The sequence below is a fragment of the Teleopsis dalmanni genome, chromosome 2 (assembly GCF_002237135.1).
Source record: "Teleopsis dalmanni isolate 2A chromosome 2, ASM223713v2, whole genome shotgun sequence".
In the NCBI taxonomy this organism is placed as follows: domain Eukaryota; kingdom Metazoa; phylum Arthropoda; class Insecta; order Diptera; family Diopsidae; genus Teleopsis; species Teleopsis dalmanni.
In genome coordinates, this window is record NC_051847.1 from 63,247,789 (window position 1) to 63,266,718 (window position 18,930).

At 29.3% G+C, this 18,930-nt stretch overlaps 1 protein-coding gene across 1 annotated transcript in view; it reads right to left on the reverse strand.

Annotated features, from left to right (window-relative positions):
- Nucleotides 1–18,930, reverse strand: part of LOC119683054 (protein GDAP2 homolog) — a 40,358-nt gene that overhangs the window by 12,729 nt on the left and 8,699 nt on the right. The window contains exons 2-4 of the mRNA XM_038096656.1: nt 537–597; nt 314–465; nt 30–172 (exon numbers count right to left, since the gene is read on the reverse strand). Of these exons, the coding sequence (XP_037952584.1) occupies nt 30–172; nt 314–465; nt 537–593 (352 nt within the window). The 5' untranslated portion in view covers nt 594–597. The remainder of the gene's footprint in view (nt 1–29; nt 173–313; nt 466–536; nt 598–18,930) is intronic.

Sequence of the window (18,930 nt, forward strand, 5' to 3'; positions counted from 1 at the left end):
TGGCGAACTATTTGCGTGTCAGTGCTGACCTTTAATGTTACTGTTGAGCTCCTCTCTTAATTCATTACCAGCGTCAGTAAAAACCCGTTCCGATATGGGATTACATTCAGTCAATGTTTCATCCGTTGTATTGGTAATGGCATCTACTTCGAGTGTTGTAATATCGCCATCCCTGTGTTAAAATCAATTTAATTAAACTAAAATAATTGAAATGTGTATATATATATCTTTATACATATGTTATTTATCATAAATTTATCTACTATATATACATATAAAAAAAATATTTTAATTTATGTTTTTTAATATTTACCAAATCACGAAACGATTGTTTATGTCTTTTGCAAGAGGGAATGGACTACGATTGTGACGTGGGCCACCAAGTGTTGAGTAGTCGGTAATTGGCAGTCTTGTGTCTGTTTTCTCAGATCCTCCCCAGGACGGTAGAGATTCGAATGCTATACTCTTTTTTGTTCAAAGAAAGACACTTATTAAGAAATGACCAATATGATTAATTTCCATTGCATTTAACTTACAGAAAATCTTGAGCTTAAAGATCTAAAATCTTCATTTGATATCGGATCAAGTCGCATGACTCTGTAAAAAAAGGAGAAAATAAAAATTATTTACTTTGTTTTAATATTAAATTTTATTTGATACGTTATGTGATGGTGATTTTAATCTCAAAAATGATTACAACCGCTTTGAATGTTTACAAACTTAATAATATTATTTTTAAAATAAATTAAAATGTATTAAAATAATAGTTTAATTAAATTTATTTTATTTACGGTAATATTGAAGGTGCGTGCAAAATTGCGTTTAACTGCCGTTTTGCTCCGGCCTTAACTTAAAAGGTATGCAATTTTTATTTTTTAAATAATTTATTTTTCCTACGATTAAGCATGCATGTCTCTCTAAAAAAAATAATAGGTGTGTTAATTGCGTTAACCGAAACAGCCGCTATAAATGTTATATAGCAACTATCTACATATTCCTAAATTATAATATATTCTAACGATTTTTTAAGTACAAAAATTGTGCATAAAGATAAATAGCCTGCCATTGACCTTAGAACTTTTTACAAGGTTTTTCACATTAGATAAATGAACCAGTTTTCTTTTTATAATTGTATTACATTTTGCCAAAAATTTATTTATAAAAAAGTTGCTAAACTTCAGTGTCACAAAATAATGAACTATTTACTTTAACTACATATTCTTCAAAAATCCTCCGTATCTTACACTATAGATAATATTAAAGATATAGCGCTATAAATTGAATTTAATTAATTAGAAAAAAGGCCATTTCAATAAACAAGAACCTGAAAAGCCAGCTAACAGCACCAAAAAAAAAAAATCAAATACATTTTTAAGTTTTTTAAAAAAAAAACATTTACAAAAATCCTCCAAACCTTATACTATAGATAATATTAAAGATATAAAGTTATAAATTGAATTTAATTAATTAAAAAAGAAAGCCATTTCAATTCAATCACTCAAGTGATTAATATATTATTAATATATATAAAATAAACAAGAGCCCGAAAAGCCAGCTAACAACATCAAAAATTAAAGTCAAATATTATAGTGAATATTATAGAAAAATTCAAATAAATTTTTTAATTTTTTAAACAACATACATTTACCGTAGAAGCTAAATAATCAGAAATTTTTTTGATAGCTAAATTAGACATCAAATGTAAGTGGAACTTATACATGGACCAACAAAAGTTTTTCTGTTAATATCAAGTACGAACTTAATATAATAGCTCATAGAGATGTTATTGTTAGTTAAATAGTCAACATTCATAAAATCAATTTAAGAAATTTGTAAACCCATGCCAAGTATTTGTTTTAAGCCGCATGGGTTTTTCTTACCAATACGTTTGGTATGAGTATATGTCAACATAATACAGTTATCTAAAGGCTAAGTGCTAATTGCTTTTTAACAGCACTAAAAACGTGTTTGTTTTAATATAATGAACTATAAATTAATGGATTTATACGAAATGTTATTGAAAGACTTGTGAAACTAATTTTTACATAATTGTAATTCTGTTTTTAATATAAAGATTTTTGAGTAAATTACAATAACAAAGTTGTATTTTATGTTTACTTAATTGAATTTGTAGCTGACAATACAATTGTTTCGAGTAATCCCAAATACCCATTGACAAGTCTTTTTTGGGAAAATATTTCCTATACAAAACTATTCGTAAATAATTTTTAGACTGCAAGTACCAGAAGACCGCATATAGGTCAACTAAGAAATCTATTCATCAGTAGAGATATGATCAAATCATAAAACCGAAACGTGCTGTGTGTTGTTAACCCATTAATGAAATTTGCAACAAAAGTCAATATTTTGTATTGTATATAAGTTATATATAATATAACATATGAGTTAAATTTATATAAAATTTGTATACTTTGAGATTATAAATAACATATTTGTGTATAATAAAAATTGTATTAAAATGTGGTTACAAAAGGGTTAACGTTTAAAGAAATTTTACTTTTGTATTTGACTTTAGCAAAAATTAGTAATACTGTATATACTATAAGTTCCCTTATTTTGGTACTTAGAACACAAGATTTATGTTTGAAAAACTTTTTTATAAACATGAAAAGGTTAAAATGAAGAACCTCTTATAATATTTTTTTTTTACCTAAAAAGTATGAGTATGTCATGTGTAGCTTTGGTTTTCCTATAAACTAAAAAAAAAAAAATTAACGAAAAAATACTTAATATCATACCCGTATACATCATGTAAGTTTAGACATTGAAAGAGCTGACATCTCAAGGTGGATTTTTTTACTGTAGATATTATTGCATTTCAATTGAATATATACAATTATACAAAACGTGTATATGTTATGGTTTAATTAATATTAACAAAACAAAATTAATTAATTAAATTAAGATGCACGCTTACTGCACTTACAAAAACACAAATATTATAAAAAATTATTATAAAAAAATTATGCTAGCTAACTGCACTAAATGAAAATGTGCCGTAGAAAATTTTTAATATTAAACTATCCAAGCAGATAATAATTTAACTCTCATGTTTTCTATTATTTGGTAGTTAAGCATGATATAGACCAAAGCTTTCCATAGTACGGTCCGCGGGCCATATGCGGTTTATGTTAGTGTGGCCCGCAACATGTTTTTAATCTACTACAACATTTGTAATAAGGAGTACCTTACATTGACATCGAGCAATTTGTTTTTTTTTTAAAATCGACAACAATAGAGGAGTACCTAGGAATATAGTCTAAGGTTAGTACATTTTCGTGTATTAACCGAGATACAAAGTTAAGGTTTAAAGAAAACTTTACTCAACATCCCAAAAATGGTTTATTAAATTACTTAATTCATAGACTAATTATTACATAAAGTGTACTTTCATTATATTTTCATTAAATATACATACTTTCCATTAAATATTCAGACTCCTGGTCTTAACTAATAAATAAACCCAATTAACAGAGCTACGATAGATCGATTTTGCTATAGTTTTTCTAGCGAATGTTATTATACTCTTGGAAAAAACATTTTCAAAAAGTAATAGAAATACAATAGATATGACCTTTAAAACGAAGTTGCCATACTTTTTTTTTTTTATATATGTTATGGAGTATTCAAATATGTTATAAGTAAAATATCGAAAATTTTGCTTAGAAGATTAACGCATTTTATTCTACTTCTCAATATTTCAGCAGTTTTTACATCGGTAAAACGAAACTTTGATTAATTGGGAAGTAATGAGTTTTTTTTTGAAAAAGCACTTACTCGTTTCAAAAGATGACTATAAAAAAAATGCGTGGTAGAAAAATTAATTTATTTTAATAGTTATATATTAATTTATTAAAGATGAACGAAAGAAATTTGAAAAATGTTTTATTTAAATGAGATTTTTCACAAAATACATAGAAAATGTTTTTAAAAGTTAGACGGTTATGAATAGAAATAAAAAGACAACAACAAAAATTTTTAGTTAATTTATTTAAATTTGTCTGACCATACAACGCTGTTTCGAGTATTGTCAAATACTGATCATCAGTGGTTTTAGGAAATAATTGAATTTTTTAATTAATTTATAGTCTGCACACCGAATCGAGTAGACACCTACATCAACGCTAAATCGCTAGGAAAATTTCACGCCAGTAATATTCTGATACTATAGGCTAGATAAATTTGTAGACCAGTAGTTTATAATGCCAATCATTGTATCAATATAGTACAATCATTGTATCAATATAGTTTATAACATTGCACGGTATTTTGATGCCTCACTTCACCGGCATTTTGATGCCTCACCTCACCGGCATTTTGATGCCATTGGCTACAAACTATTGTAACCACTTAGAATTATAACAACATAGACTAGAAGCCTTTTTTACCTAGTATTATAATATTATAATAAAGATATTCTTTCTTTAAAGTAAAATAAACAACCTATTTACTTTCTCCTTGGTCTTTTTACTAGCTCTCGAACAAGTCATTAAAACAAATTTATTGCAACGATCCAGATCGCAATTGACCGTTACCTCAGCAAAATCAAACGACGTATCGACGTTGGGTTTCATATAATTTATTTGGATTGCAAGTACCAGGCTTAGAACTCATGCCTGTCATATTAGAAACGATGACTAAAAGCGGTTTTCAACAAGTAGCCAAGGCTGCACAAACTTTTATTGCTCAAGTTCCAAATTTTAAAAAATTTTTCAAAAAAAATGGTTCAACTTTGAACTACTATAATTTTTGAACTTGTTTAAAGAAATTATCTAGTTACTAGTTATCTAGTTACAGCTAGTTCACTTAAACTACTTGGATGAAATAACGTATCATGTTTATAATTTATTTATAAGATATTTATAGTTTTTTGATTATAGACGCTGCATTTTGAATAGAATAGAATGACTAGAATCCGCCCCCGAATTTCATATGATTTTTTTTTTTGGATTTTTGCATCAATATCCATGAAGCAGAAAACAATTTCAAAATTAATTTTTGCATATTAAGCACAAAAATATTTTCTAAAATACTTTCATAGTTAATTAATTTTTGGAAAACAAGCATTTTAAACATCTCATTATATGAAAATTAAAATGTTGAATAATAAATATATTTGCACTGCACTTATGCAAAGCAGGCAATTTCAAATACGAGTATCTTTTTGGTCATGTAATGAAGAGGACCAAATGAAAAATGCGTTATTTACATTCTGACCAATTTTTCGTCATTAATCAAAAAAAAAAAAAATATATATATATATACTAAAACAACAACAAGAAATCGAGGACATTATTTTAGAAAACTGCAAACAATTCATACTCAACACTGTGTTGACACTCGGAGATGGCTTTAATTAAAAATTTGTGTAGATAAGCACGTAGATACAATTTCTTGGACAAAAAAAAACGTATTCTTCCAAAGTTGAAAGCTGAAAAAGCTGAAAAAAGCTGACTGACTGACTGACTGAGTCCATACAACGATACTACTACGTTTTAGAAAACTATTTGTTTACATAGTAAATCATTTATGGTTATCATTGTGCTAACTTAAAGGTAAACTTGTTGCCGCAAAACAGACGTTGACGGAGTGTGATCGGAGTGTAGGCAAATGACAACTTTATTGTGAGATACCGAGAAGATAACTGATGTCACTGAAAATCACTGCGGTTCGTTTGTGTATTTTCCAGTATAAATCTGATTTTTGTTAGCATATGTGTATCAACAAAAAAAAAAAAAAGATATATAAAAAATCACGTATTTAAATGTTAGTCGTAAATAAAAATTTATTTTATTTATTTCTACGCCATATGGTGAAAAAAAGCTTGAAACAAACAAACTCTTTGTCTACAACAATTTACGTTAGACTAACCTTTTTGTATCTCCTGTCTGTCTCAAGAGCATTAGCTTTTAATATATTTATTGGAAAGCCATATGCATTCACCCAACTCAATTATTTAGTCATATTAAACGATTTTGTAAGCTATAATAATCTAGTCAATCTACTATGCAAATTTCACTTCAGTACGTTCTCCTGCAATTTGCACACAAACTAAAGTTTTTGAAGTAAATGTAATCATTCTGTTAGAATATTCATTAGATAATTAGTTGCTGTTATTAGATTAAAAGTGAAAATTACTGAACTTTACATTTGTAAGGGTAAAATGAAAGGGTAACTCTCTTGTTGTGTAACGTACAGTAACTCAAAATGTTAGAGGTGTAATGCCATTCACACCTGAAGAGGAAGCACAAAATGATTAATTTAATTGTATGGGGAATATATAAAGAGCAAATATATAAATAAATATTTCCAATTTAATCATCATCTTCATTCATAGCTATACAGTTCATGTAGGAACTAAACTTGTGTTACGACATCCCTCCATTTCACCTTCTCTATTTTTGGCTTTCAGTTGGTGGCATTCAATTCTCTCAGATCTAGTGCAACACTATCACTCCATCTCTTTCTCGGTCTTACATTTCTTTTAGCTGTTCTAACTTTACTTTCGAAAGTTCTGGCTGCTGCTCTTTCTACTAACATCCTCACAAGGTGTACTTTCTACTACAAGCGTTGCTTTTTTATGTGCTTGATTATTGTGTCACCTACCATTTTGTTTTCGTCGACATCAATTAATCTCCAGGTTTCAGTTCCATAAGTGACTACAGGCCGTATAATTGCTTTATATAACAAAAATTTAGTTTTTTTCAATATATTTTTAGTTTTCATGAGCTTTCTCACACTGTGAAATGATCTGTTTCCATCTTGTATTCTATCGTGAATATTCAACATCGTCATGTTATTCTCATTGAACGCTGCTCCTAAACATTTAAAACTGGTGACGTCTTCAATTTTATTTCAATTTTAATGACATGTATATTCTTTCTATTAAATATTAAATTAATATAACGATATAAAACATCGTAATAATGTTACGAGTTAATTAGACGTGTAAAGTTATTCACACTTAAAGCGGAAACACTGGATGATCAATTTACATTTATGAGAAATTTATTAAATAATAGTCTATAAATGCACCCCGACCTAAAAGATCTACTGTGCGCTATGAGGAATTTACCCATGTATTTTAACAAAACAGCACAATATCTCTTATTTTTAGAGATTTTCGAAATCATAATTCTATCTCTAATCAGCCGTATAATTATGGTCGTGTGCGAGTTAGGCTAAGTTGCGTTCTAAATGAGGGAAATTCTAAGTTGTGCCGATAATGTAGTGATGTGTCGATACGTGTTGATAAATGGCTAAATGTGTGCAGTGCAAAAAATCTCAAAAAATCTCCCATTTGGTTTAGCATCAACTTAGCCTAACTCGCACACGTCCTATATATATTCATACCCAAAGGGGAAACACTAAATGATCAATTTACTTAATATCATGAATATTAACGAAGGGACAAATCTTTTGTTTATAGTAGTTTTTTAACTTCTTATAAATCATATAAATCTTACAATCTTATAACTCTAAATAAAACTTATAAATCTATCTTTAATTATTAGACTATCTTCAATAAGATAATTATATTTAGACCCGAAGGCAAAACACTAAATGCTTTATTCAGTTTTGTAAGATTTATATGAGTTTATCAATTTATAATTCTATGTCCGTCTAATTGGTATTTTAACAGTACACCAACAGCGATGATTGCAGGTTTCATAAGGAACTGGGAATAATAAAAACCCTGGAGCATCATCTCTATTTCTGTTCAGCTGCTTCGAAAACATTTTTTCGAGCTGTTACTTTTAGAGAATCTTCTTCTGTGATGCTCCAGTGAACTATTTCGTACCACACAATGTGTATTACCACTAACTACCTTTAAGGCCAGCAAACTCTGCCTACCTACCTCTAATCTTTAAATAATATATGTTTTGTAAATAAAAAAATCAAATACATATAAAGCATATGAAGTCTCTTCAATATGTCTTGTAATAAGATTAATGTTGTGTGCTATATAAACCTCAAACCCTCCAGTTTTAAATTTATCATCAAGACACATTGTTCTATAGAACATATGAAACCTTATTTACTATTCCATAGCATATAATATTACAGCTGACCAGCTGTAAAAGGCAATACAGCTTTCGTTGCTGTAGGAAGATCAGCTATGAATGGTAGGCATACTTTCGCTGATTTTCTCTCAAGTCCTCTCAGAAACCAAAAGTCTATGAAACATTGTTCATTTTGGCTTAAAGCTTTTGGAACAGAAGTCGTATTTCAAAGTTGGCACGCTGGTTGTTTTGGCTGTTATCGCCAGGTAATGAGTGCATTTGTCTTGCTTCTTACCAAAAGAATATTTTTTTTGTACTAATCCAACGTTGATATATAATATTAATTAATCCAATAAATATTTAGACTTTAATTGAAAACACAACAAATTATATATTTTTTTGTAAATAAGCTTTGTGATTCAAATAGCATTCGAAGTTTTTCATAACAATAATTGGCTCATTTAATCATTGACTTTAAAGTATAAGTACTTCAATATTAATATAATATGGTAACTGTATTTGATTTCTTTTAGAAACTCAGATAGTTTTATATGAAATGTAATTATATATATATATATTTTTTAAATACGTCAACAAAAAAAGGGGAGTGCCCTTACACAAGTCAATAATTGAATTATTGGAAATTACGGATGACAAAGTATAAAGACAAATTGTTAATAAATTCGACGAGTTTCTTCCATTAGACGCTGTATGTATATTAGTTTTTGAGTTAAATAAATATAAATAATAGATAATAGATATTTGTACCAATTTGTACGCAGTATTTTATAGAAAAAGGTTTAAATAAATTGTGCACATTTATTAAACAATTAGCAGATTTTGAAAAGATTTTTATATAAATAAAAAATTGAATATTATTGTTGGGTACAATATTATATCTGTTAAATATAATTGCGTTAACAATTATATCAGATGTTATTAATACTTTTATAGATGCCACTAAAGCATAGTTAACATTTAACAAAAAGATAGTTCAAAAGCTAAAAAATAAAACACATGCGTCTTTTATCTAAAGGTAAATCAAGGTAAAATCCAAAAATTTTCATTAAAAATCAAACAATCATCAATAAAGTGTTTATGATCACCTATTTGGAGATGACCTATCTGGAGATACTAAAAATTTACACTCAAAAGTTCTAAGAGTTATTACTAACACTCCTTAATATGATAAATCGTGCAAACTAATAAATCCTTCCATAGTACTGCACCGATTATATAGAAAGCATCGTTTATGTAAAAAGAGAAAGAGATAACCTCCTTTATTTATCTGTCTTCTCTATCAAATATTGTCTATGCTTTCTAATTTAGATGAATTTAGCTTTCGAAATACTAGGTCTATTTGCTCCTTAGCTGTCCCCTAATTATTAGAATGAGATTGTAGCCACCCTGATCTTCACAATAAATGTCTGTAGACTACATATTTCATTTCTGAGAGACAGTTTCAATGGGCTAAAATCTGACACTTTTATAGCTTTTGATAATTTTCACCTGTCAACAAAAATTAGAGAGTCAAAGACACTAAGACGAATATTTGCGTATTCCGATCAAAACTTACATTAAGGATAGAGTGTTGAAATTAAAAAATAAGTAAGGTACCTTTAATGACAATAATTACGAAGCGAATATTAGACAACTACAGTTGGTAGCCAAGCAAATTACAGCCACATAATATAGTATGGCTAATCCTTATTAGCGATGAAAATGCATTAACAAATAAATTTGTTCCAGGCTAGTGTATCTATAGTTTTTTTTTTTTGACTTCTGTGACGCATGTTTTTTACAAATTTAATGTAATTTTAAATAATATATGTAGTATGAAAATAACTTAAGTTAAAAGCTTTATATACCTATATATTGAGTTCTTCCTGTGCCGAACTTTTTAATAAAAGATGGGAAGACTCAACGATAAGCAGATATTTGTATATAATTTGGACACGCTGCAAAATCCAACTCTGGAAAGATACCCTGTAGCCCTGTAGAGATATCAGTCTTGTGGTAGGTTTACTTACAACTCACTGTATTTTAGGTTTTCTTTTTAAAGAATCTTGGCGAACTGCAAGACCTCCCCTTTAATAGCATTATAAGCTTTTCCAAAAATTGTAAGTGGTTCTAACTCCTGAGTTTGAGTTGTACGGTAACAAAATGGGCCTGTAGACGTAAGTGTATCTTTTGGGATCGCCGGTATTACCTACTTACGTACCTATATTGTATGTTATATTACCTACTAACGCATATAATATAATTACTAACAGCTTATACAAAAATCATCCAGCTGTCTATTTTGAAATCTCTATATATTGTAGTTAATAGTACTAGTATATCAGTGAAAGATCTACTTTATGGATCTGTATATTACTATTACCATCAGTTGGTCTAACTACAAAAACCTGTTTTTAAAAGTCCATTTTACATGAGAATGTATCTTGTATCTATATAAAAACGTTTATAGGAAAACACGTGCTTTGGGAATTCTATGTAGTATCACTACAGAGTATTGCAACTGTCACTACTGTCTATATCATTTAAGCAATTCTAAATCAGATGAATACATATATCTAGTACTGACGAAGACGAAGAGATAATGAAACAATATAATTGCCAAATGTTCTGGTTAATCCTGAATTAGACATTTAGAGAGATGGAGTGAATTAAAGATGGAACTAATATAAATTCAATTCGATAATCTGGTCAGTTTCCTTTAAAAAGTAAGCTGTTTTTTACAATGGACAGTATAGAGTCATGTATGATTGCAATGCACAAAGATCTTTTGGACTCGTATCACTTTTGCAATCAAATCAAATTAAAAAATATATATGCGTCTTAATTTTAATATAAACATACAATAAATTATTTTAATCAAATAATTACAATAACAAACAATTTGTTAAATAAAAATAAATTCAATATCTCTTAATTAAATATGCATTTTATAAAAAACTTCAAGTACTCACCCAACTCAAATATCAAAAGCAATTCTAGCGAAAAATAGCAAACAATATAAATTCCAAATAAAAAGTAAATATGGAAAGTACAATTCTTCAAAGTATTATCTGTCATGTAGTGATCAGTCGGTTTGAAATGGCATTATTTGCAATTAAGAAACGTAAAATCACTTTCAGAACAGTTAAGAGTAATTTACGACAGAAAAAAGTATATACGAATAATAATTATGGCGCTGAATTGAGATAAGCAAATGAGGTAAATGTTTAGATACTCAGTGAAGTTGTGTAATTATTTTTCCGAATATGCACAGCAATTCATAGCGCAACCAAGCCGACTTGCTGTGAAATATTTGTCAACTCATTGGCAGTGAAGCGGCGGAATTGTTGTATCTTACAGAAACTAATAAAACATTCCATTGTTGACATTAGTTATGGAAATTTCAGAAATGAAAAAAGTTCGAAAGCAGCTACAATTACTATTACAAAGTTTAGATACTCGTCAGTATTCGTCAGTGCGATTCTAATTCCAAGTGGGAGTTTGTTTTGTCAACTTTGCCAATTTGAGTTCATTATTCGTAAGCAAACAAATAATTTAACTTTAGGTAACAATTGGCTACTATTTCTAGATACAATAACTACCCGTACCTGTGCCTAAACGAACTGAACGGGCTTTGTTTTCCTTAAACGATATAAAAGATATTTTAATCGATGATGTGTTGCGATGACGTAAGCATTCTTTGTTTTTTATTGGTTCATATGTATCTATTCCATTATTAAGTGTACAATATCAAAACAAAGATCATTTTGCGTATATGCAATTATATTCTTAAAACGCAATTTATTTGATTTTATATAATTCTAATAAATTTTATTGATTTAAATCATTTTGTAGTTTAATAAAAACAAAAAAATATTTAGTTTAATTTTGCTGAAGCTTCAATGTTTCATGATATCAAAGTACCATAACTTTGAAATGGACAGATAACTTTAAATTGGACAGATAACTTTAAATTGGACAGATAACTTTAAATTGGACAGATAACGTTGTAATTGACTTATCCCATTTCAAATTACTTTAATCTAACTTGTCGTTTTTTTAGCTGCATGAGAACTTAAAATGATAATGAAAAATAGAAATATTGTTGGAATAATATATTTTTACTATAATTTGATATATAATTTAATAACATATATTTTCTGAACATGATTTTCAGAGTATGTCAGGCGCGGCTACAAGCTACATGATCTATTATTTATACCAATTTTTGATTATTTTTTGCAATAACTTTGGCCATATGGCGGCATGAACATTGACATTCAATGACGAAATAAAGTGGGAATTATATTTGTTTAGGTCTTCAGATTTTGAAAAAGAAGTCATATTAGGAGAGCATTTTACCATTACAAATCACTTTAAATAGCTGCAAGAATTGTTTGAAACTTAACGAAAAACAGTATAAAAATAATAACAGAAATTCTAATAGTGTATTATAGGTTGAATTATCATTCAAATGAAGTGAGAATCGACTGTATTGTGATATATGTGAGAACAACTTAAGCATAATGGCTGGTTGGTTCGAGTGGCGGCCTTGTATCCCAAAAAACCCCCTTTAGCACAAATAATGGCCCATTGTGGTACTACAGGAGTTACGTTGATTTGTATAAAGATTGTAATCAGTATACATTCAACGTCGAAAGAAAGGTAACGACTCCCCTATTAGGTAAAGGAAAACCAACCTGACAGTTCTATGAACTTGGCTAGGTCCCTAACATTACAGGATGACAACTCAGTCAGGTCAGTTAGAAAAGGAGATCCAAGAGTTTTAAATCTTCTTCTGGCTAGGGAAGGGCACTGACACATGAGATGGAGTACAGTCTCCTCCTCATCCTCAGAGCCACAATCTCGACAAAAGTCATTAAAGGGGAGACCCAGTCTCATAGCGTGCCTTCCTATTACGCAGTGTCCCGTCAGCACCTAAGCATAATAACAAGAATTCTAACAGCAAAAGGTAGTTTGAACTATCATCTAAATAAAATGGGTATCGTGTCTAATAAGATCGGTTGTTTTTGCAAAGAGCAATACGAAGAGTACGTGCTAAAAAAATGCCCTAAACAAATGCGTTAAGAAATGAAACACTTGGATAAATTCATAACATCCAATGCAAAAATACAACTTGAAAACAGGAAAACAAATACTACTATGACTATTTATTGATCCGGTCAAAAAATATATAAGGGACAGAACTCTGTAGCTATATGCGAAAACCGACAGGCTGCCCTTCGTAGCACTATCTAATCTCAGAGTAATCACTAACCGCACGGTGCGATACGCAACTCTTAGATCAATTATTGAATAATCAAGAAGATTATCAGGAATACTCAAATTAGTCAGTGAGATGGGCGGGACACTGCAGATTCCTCCCCAGCTATCATAGAGTAAAAGTGCCCAGATGCACTAACTCGGAAAAGGCTTAACATAACATAACATAACTATTTATTGAAAATGTAGTCCTGCAAATGTCACTTTAAGTCTATGTGGGAAGTACAATAGCTGTTTACAATTATTTATACAATACTACTATAACTATTTATTGAAGATGTGGTTCTGAGAAAGTCACTCTAAGTCCATATGGGAAGTACAATAGCTGTTTATTATTATTTATGCAATACTACTATAAATATTTATTGAAGATGTGGTTCTGAGAAAGTCACTCTAAGTCCATATGGGAAGTACAATAGCTGTTTTTGATTATTTATACAATATTACTATAACTTCTTATTGAAGATGTGTTTCTGAGAAAGTCACTCTAAGTCCATATAAAGAGTACCGTAACTGTTTATCGTCGCTATATCATTCCATAATGATAAAAATTAAAGTAATAATATCTCTCTAAACTTATCCAAATTGTTTTCATAACTTTCGAATCCAATTAAGTGATTCTTAGTGGATGCTTGTATTTCAATTATTTGAAAACATTGCTGTGTACAATGGAACTATAATATAAATACTCGGAATAAATAAATACTATAATAAATAATCATAGTGCGTGTCATATATATTTATTGCCATCATCATATGTGTATTACGTTGTATAATACATATGAATCCTTTTACGTTTAACAACGTTATTGCATTTAATTATTTCAGTAATTTTGTTACAATTTTCCGATTATTAAAATAAATTAGTTTATGCTTCATTGCATTCATAATTATTGATAAAACAATTTGTTTAATACTGGGTTTCGCGTTTAATCGGTATTGAATTTAAATAATCGCCCGGTATAATATAAACGCAATAGCCAATTAACTAAATTAAAAGTATTAAAATACTTTAATGTTGTATTAAATTGCTAGTCTAAATTAATTAAAAAATTCTATTGAATTCTTTAACGACTCGTACAACATTTACTTCTACTAAAGTTTATTGCAATTCTGTTTTTTTTTTTTTTTGTTTTTTAATTATCTAAATATTTGTTGCTAGTCGTTGAAGGATTTACGAGTGTACTTCAAAGATCTAAAAGTGCTGTTGTTGAGCACATGGAAATGGGCGTGCATATTTAATGTACGGTCTGTGGCTCTATGGCTCTATGGCTCTGTGGGTTGGACTGATTGTTTTGCAATGCAATTATTACTATTACAGTAGAATAGAATGCATTTAACATTTTGATAGGTAAGTGTTGTTGTTTGACTTTAGTTTTAATAAAAACTTAATAGCAATCTTAAATAATTTTAAATATTCATGACTTATTAAGATTGCAAAAGGGCATAACATTATTAAACAAAAATCCATATAAATGCATAATTTGCATGTCATTGATAGATTATTTCTAAAACACAAGTGAATGTAAAAAATTTAATTTAAAAATATTTTAATTAAAATAATAAAAATATTTTATGTTTAAATTAGCATAATAAAAATATCTAGTTTTTAAATTAAAATAACTGAAGTATTTGATATTCAAATAAGAATACCAGAAATATATTAAATATTTATATTAGAATAGTAGAAAAATTTAATATTTAAACTATTTAAACAATTTGGAAAATGTAAGTGAAACTTTTATAGCTTGAATACAGCATAAATATAAAACACGAGTACCATCCCTTCTACAATTTTCACTCTTTCTTGTCTAGTATCTGCACATTGCCTGCATACTGCCTACTCAAATACTGAATTTTAAATATTTTAGTTACAGATACATTTTTCTATTTATGCTTTTCATAATTTAGATACTTCATCGATTTTCTTTTACCTGCAATTACAGTTACTATATACTCGTGTGCTCATTTAGGAATATTATACTATATAAACATTTTTGAGGGTGACTTTTATGTTTATAATTCTAATTAAATTAAGTTCAAATTTTATGTATATGAATAACTAAAAACAAAAAAAAAAACTTTTATGTTAAATAAATATAAGTAATTATCAATGTATTTTAACTAACATATACAGCAACTGAGCTTCCGTTCTTTAACTTTCATTATGTCAACATTGATTTAAACTTTTGTTTACCCATCATTCTCAGTCCCCTAAATATGAAAAATATATCTGGTATAACCACATGGCCTATGAATTGTATGAATTGTATGAATTGCTTGAGCTTGGCACGACATGTTTCCAAATTGGTAAACTTCTATTCGTAATTCTGTAACGCTTCCATTAATAGGTCTCATATCTTATTAATAGTGTTGAAAAAATATAACAGGGACGTAATGGTACGTTGCAACGCGTTCTAAGGTTTTTATTTATTTATTATTATTATCATTATTTTTTTTTTTTTTGATGACGTACCATCGCATTTATGGTGATTTAATAAATATTATTGCTTTATTGCTATTTATTATTTCTGATTTTGCAACAATCTAACTATATTTATGATTTGGCATTTGTAAATCATTTTCTTAAGAAATAATAAATGTAGTAAAATAAAATAAATTCATTTGCTTGTATTTTATATATAAAGACTTTTACTTATAAATAGATGTTAGCTTTGGCTTAACCGAAAGTTATAACGTTTGCAATTGCTAAATCTGGATGCAATTTGGATTTATTTTCGATCTTTCATATTTTGTTGCCTAATCGAACATTTTTAGAGTTATCTAACATTTTTGTAGTTGCATTATATATCCAATATACGTACATACATATATCCAATCAAATCACAATTTATATGTCAAATCATATAACAGCTGTTAATCTCGGGGTAATATTGCTATTCTAGCAATATATCTAGAGCAATATATATATATATATATAATCTCGAGTGCAATACATTTCGCTCGAATTTCACCAATCAAAAATAAAAATTGCACTGAAAGTGAATCATAATTGAAAAGGTTTCCCCACATTTACGAATGGAAAACGGCATTAGATACTCTTTACATAGGTCCCACATTCATCCACTTCCCTTCCACCTGTGCCATGTCCATCTTTTCTGATAGATGGTATGTTATATCATATTAAGTTACAAGACAGACAGACCATAATTACAATAATAAAGTTTCCATATTGCGGTGAAAATCCTCTCTATTCACTCCTAAGAGGTGTTTTTTATGGCTTAAGGTCTTACACTGTGGCTGTTTTTGCTTTCTAATAATACAACTACAAACCATTACCTAACTAATTAAGTAAATCATAATTGAAAAGGTTTCCCCACATTTACGAATGGAAAACGGCATTAGATACCCTTTACATAGGTCCCACATTCATCCACTTCCCTTCCATCTGTACCATGTCCATCTTTTCTGATAGATGGTATGTTATATCATCTTAGTTAAACCTAGACCTTAACGTATTAAGTTTCTTGTTCGCAGACAGATCTTAATTACAATAATAAAGTTTCCATATTGCGGTGGAAATTCTCTCTGTTCACTCCTAAGAGGTGTTTTTATTTAGTGGATTAAGGTCTTACACTGTGGCGGTTGATGCTTTCCATATACAGGAAAAAAAAAACCTTTTACACAGATTTTCGAACCCATATTGAGGTCTCATTTAAATGGTAATATAAATATATATATATATTTATATATACAGAGCTTTCAAAATGAGTGAACGACAACAACAAAAATTCTTTCTATAATATTTAGTTTTTGGCTGACCATACAGCTGTTTCGAATATTGCCAAATACTCTTTATCAGTGCTCTTGGATGTATTTCTTATATTTAATTATTCAGATAACTAATAATAACTTCTTCAGACTGCAGGTACCAAGAGTTGAAATCGTGCCCAGCCAAATTTGATGATCAGAGTCAGTGTTCATTAGCCAACTGACCCAAAGCCGTACTTGACTTGTATATTCAAACTTAGAGTTTTTTGTTAATTTGCTTTGAAAGTTCATAAAAAATTGACTTGCTGTGTTAGAACGAAATTATAATTGAATTAATTAATTATATTTTTATTTTTAATTCTTAAATTTTAATATTATTCTTTATACATATATAATGATATATTAGTAATATATTAATGATATATATTAATATATTAGTGACATAATATAATATAATATATATATATATATGTATATATAATATATAAAAACGTCGAAAACTCATATCCGATTTTTCAGTTTTTATAACAGCTTTAAATTTAGTGGTTCGATCTATCAGTCTATACATTGTGACCGAAAAGTTTCCGGAAATTTTAAATAAAACGCAAAATTCTTAATCTTCATCAATATTTATTTTATCTCCTTCAAAATATGCTCAATTAGAAGCGATACACAAATGCCAACGTTTCTTCCAAATCATCAAAAACATTTTTATAGGCGCTTTCCGGTATGGCTTTGAGTTCCCTCTGCGAATTCTGTTTTACGTCTTCTATGGATTCAAAACGCGTTCCTCTGAGTGGTAATTTGAGGTTGGGAAACAGGAAAAAGTCACCAACGGTGCAAGATCAGCGTTGAATTTCGGTGGCTGTTCCGATGGTTGCATTTACTCGTAGACCCATGTCTCGTCACCCGTTATGATGCGTTCCATGAAAGTTGGATCGGAATTGGCACGATCAAGCATGTCTAACGAGACCTGTCCACGATGGTGTTTTTGGAACAAATTGAGGTGAATCGGAAAAAGCCGAGCGTTGACACGTCGCATACACAAATTGTCCACCAAAATCAAACGAGCCATCTCACGACCGATGCCTAGCTCTCGTGCTATCTCTCTAACACTCACATGAGGATTTTTGAACACGATTTCCTTTGCCTTTTCAATGTTTTCGTCGGTGGTAGAGGTCGAAGGTCGTCCAGAACGCGGCATGTCTTCGACGGTCGTACGACAGTCCTGAAAGGCTTTGTACCACTCATAAACTTGAGTTTTCGATAAAACTGATTCCCCATAAGCCTTTTGTAGCATTCGCAACGATTCTGCACACGAAAATTCGTTCGAAACACAAAATTTGATGCAAACTCTTTGATCAATATTTTTTTCCATTGTTTTTTTCGCAACGCACTACTGAGGTGAACTGGTTTCAACAGCTGCCGGAAACGAACTGTCTGACAGATCGCGCTCATTTTTGGCATAGTAATTAAGGACAGTGCTGCCAAACTACATAAACTTAAAATATCGAAAAATATACAGCGCGCGAATTTTAAATGAGAATTTCCGAAAACTTTTCGGTCACAATGTATATTACGGAGTCCACAACGTTGTTTTCAATGAGTTACAAAAATCTTGATAAGTCTAATATACCCTTTTTACAGTTTCTTGAATAAGAAATAGGAATAGCAAACATCAGGAAACATTGAAATGCAAACTAGTGAAATTCCCATTAATTTAGGCTGGACAACTATGATCCCTGTAAAGAATTTAATGAATGCTCTCACGCTGACGGTATGAAAAAATGAGCAACCACTTGTTATGTTATAGATCTCTAAACAATAGGTTAATTATTAATTAAGTTAATTATTTAACTTAATTATTTAACTTAATTATTTAAGTTATATA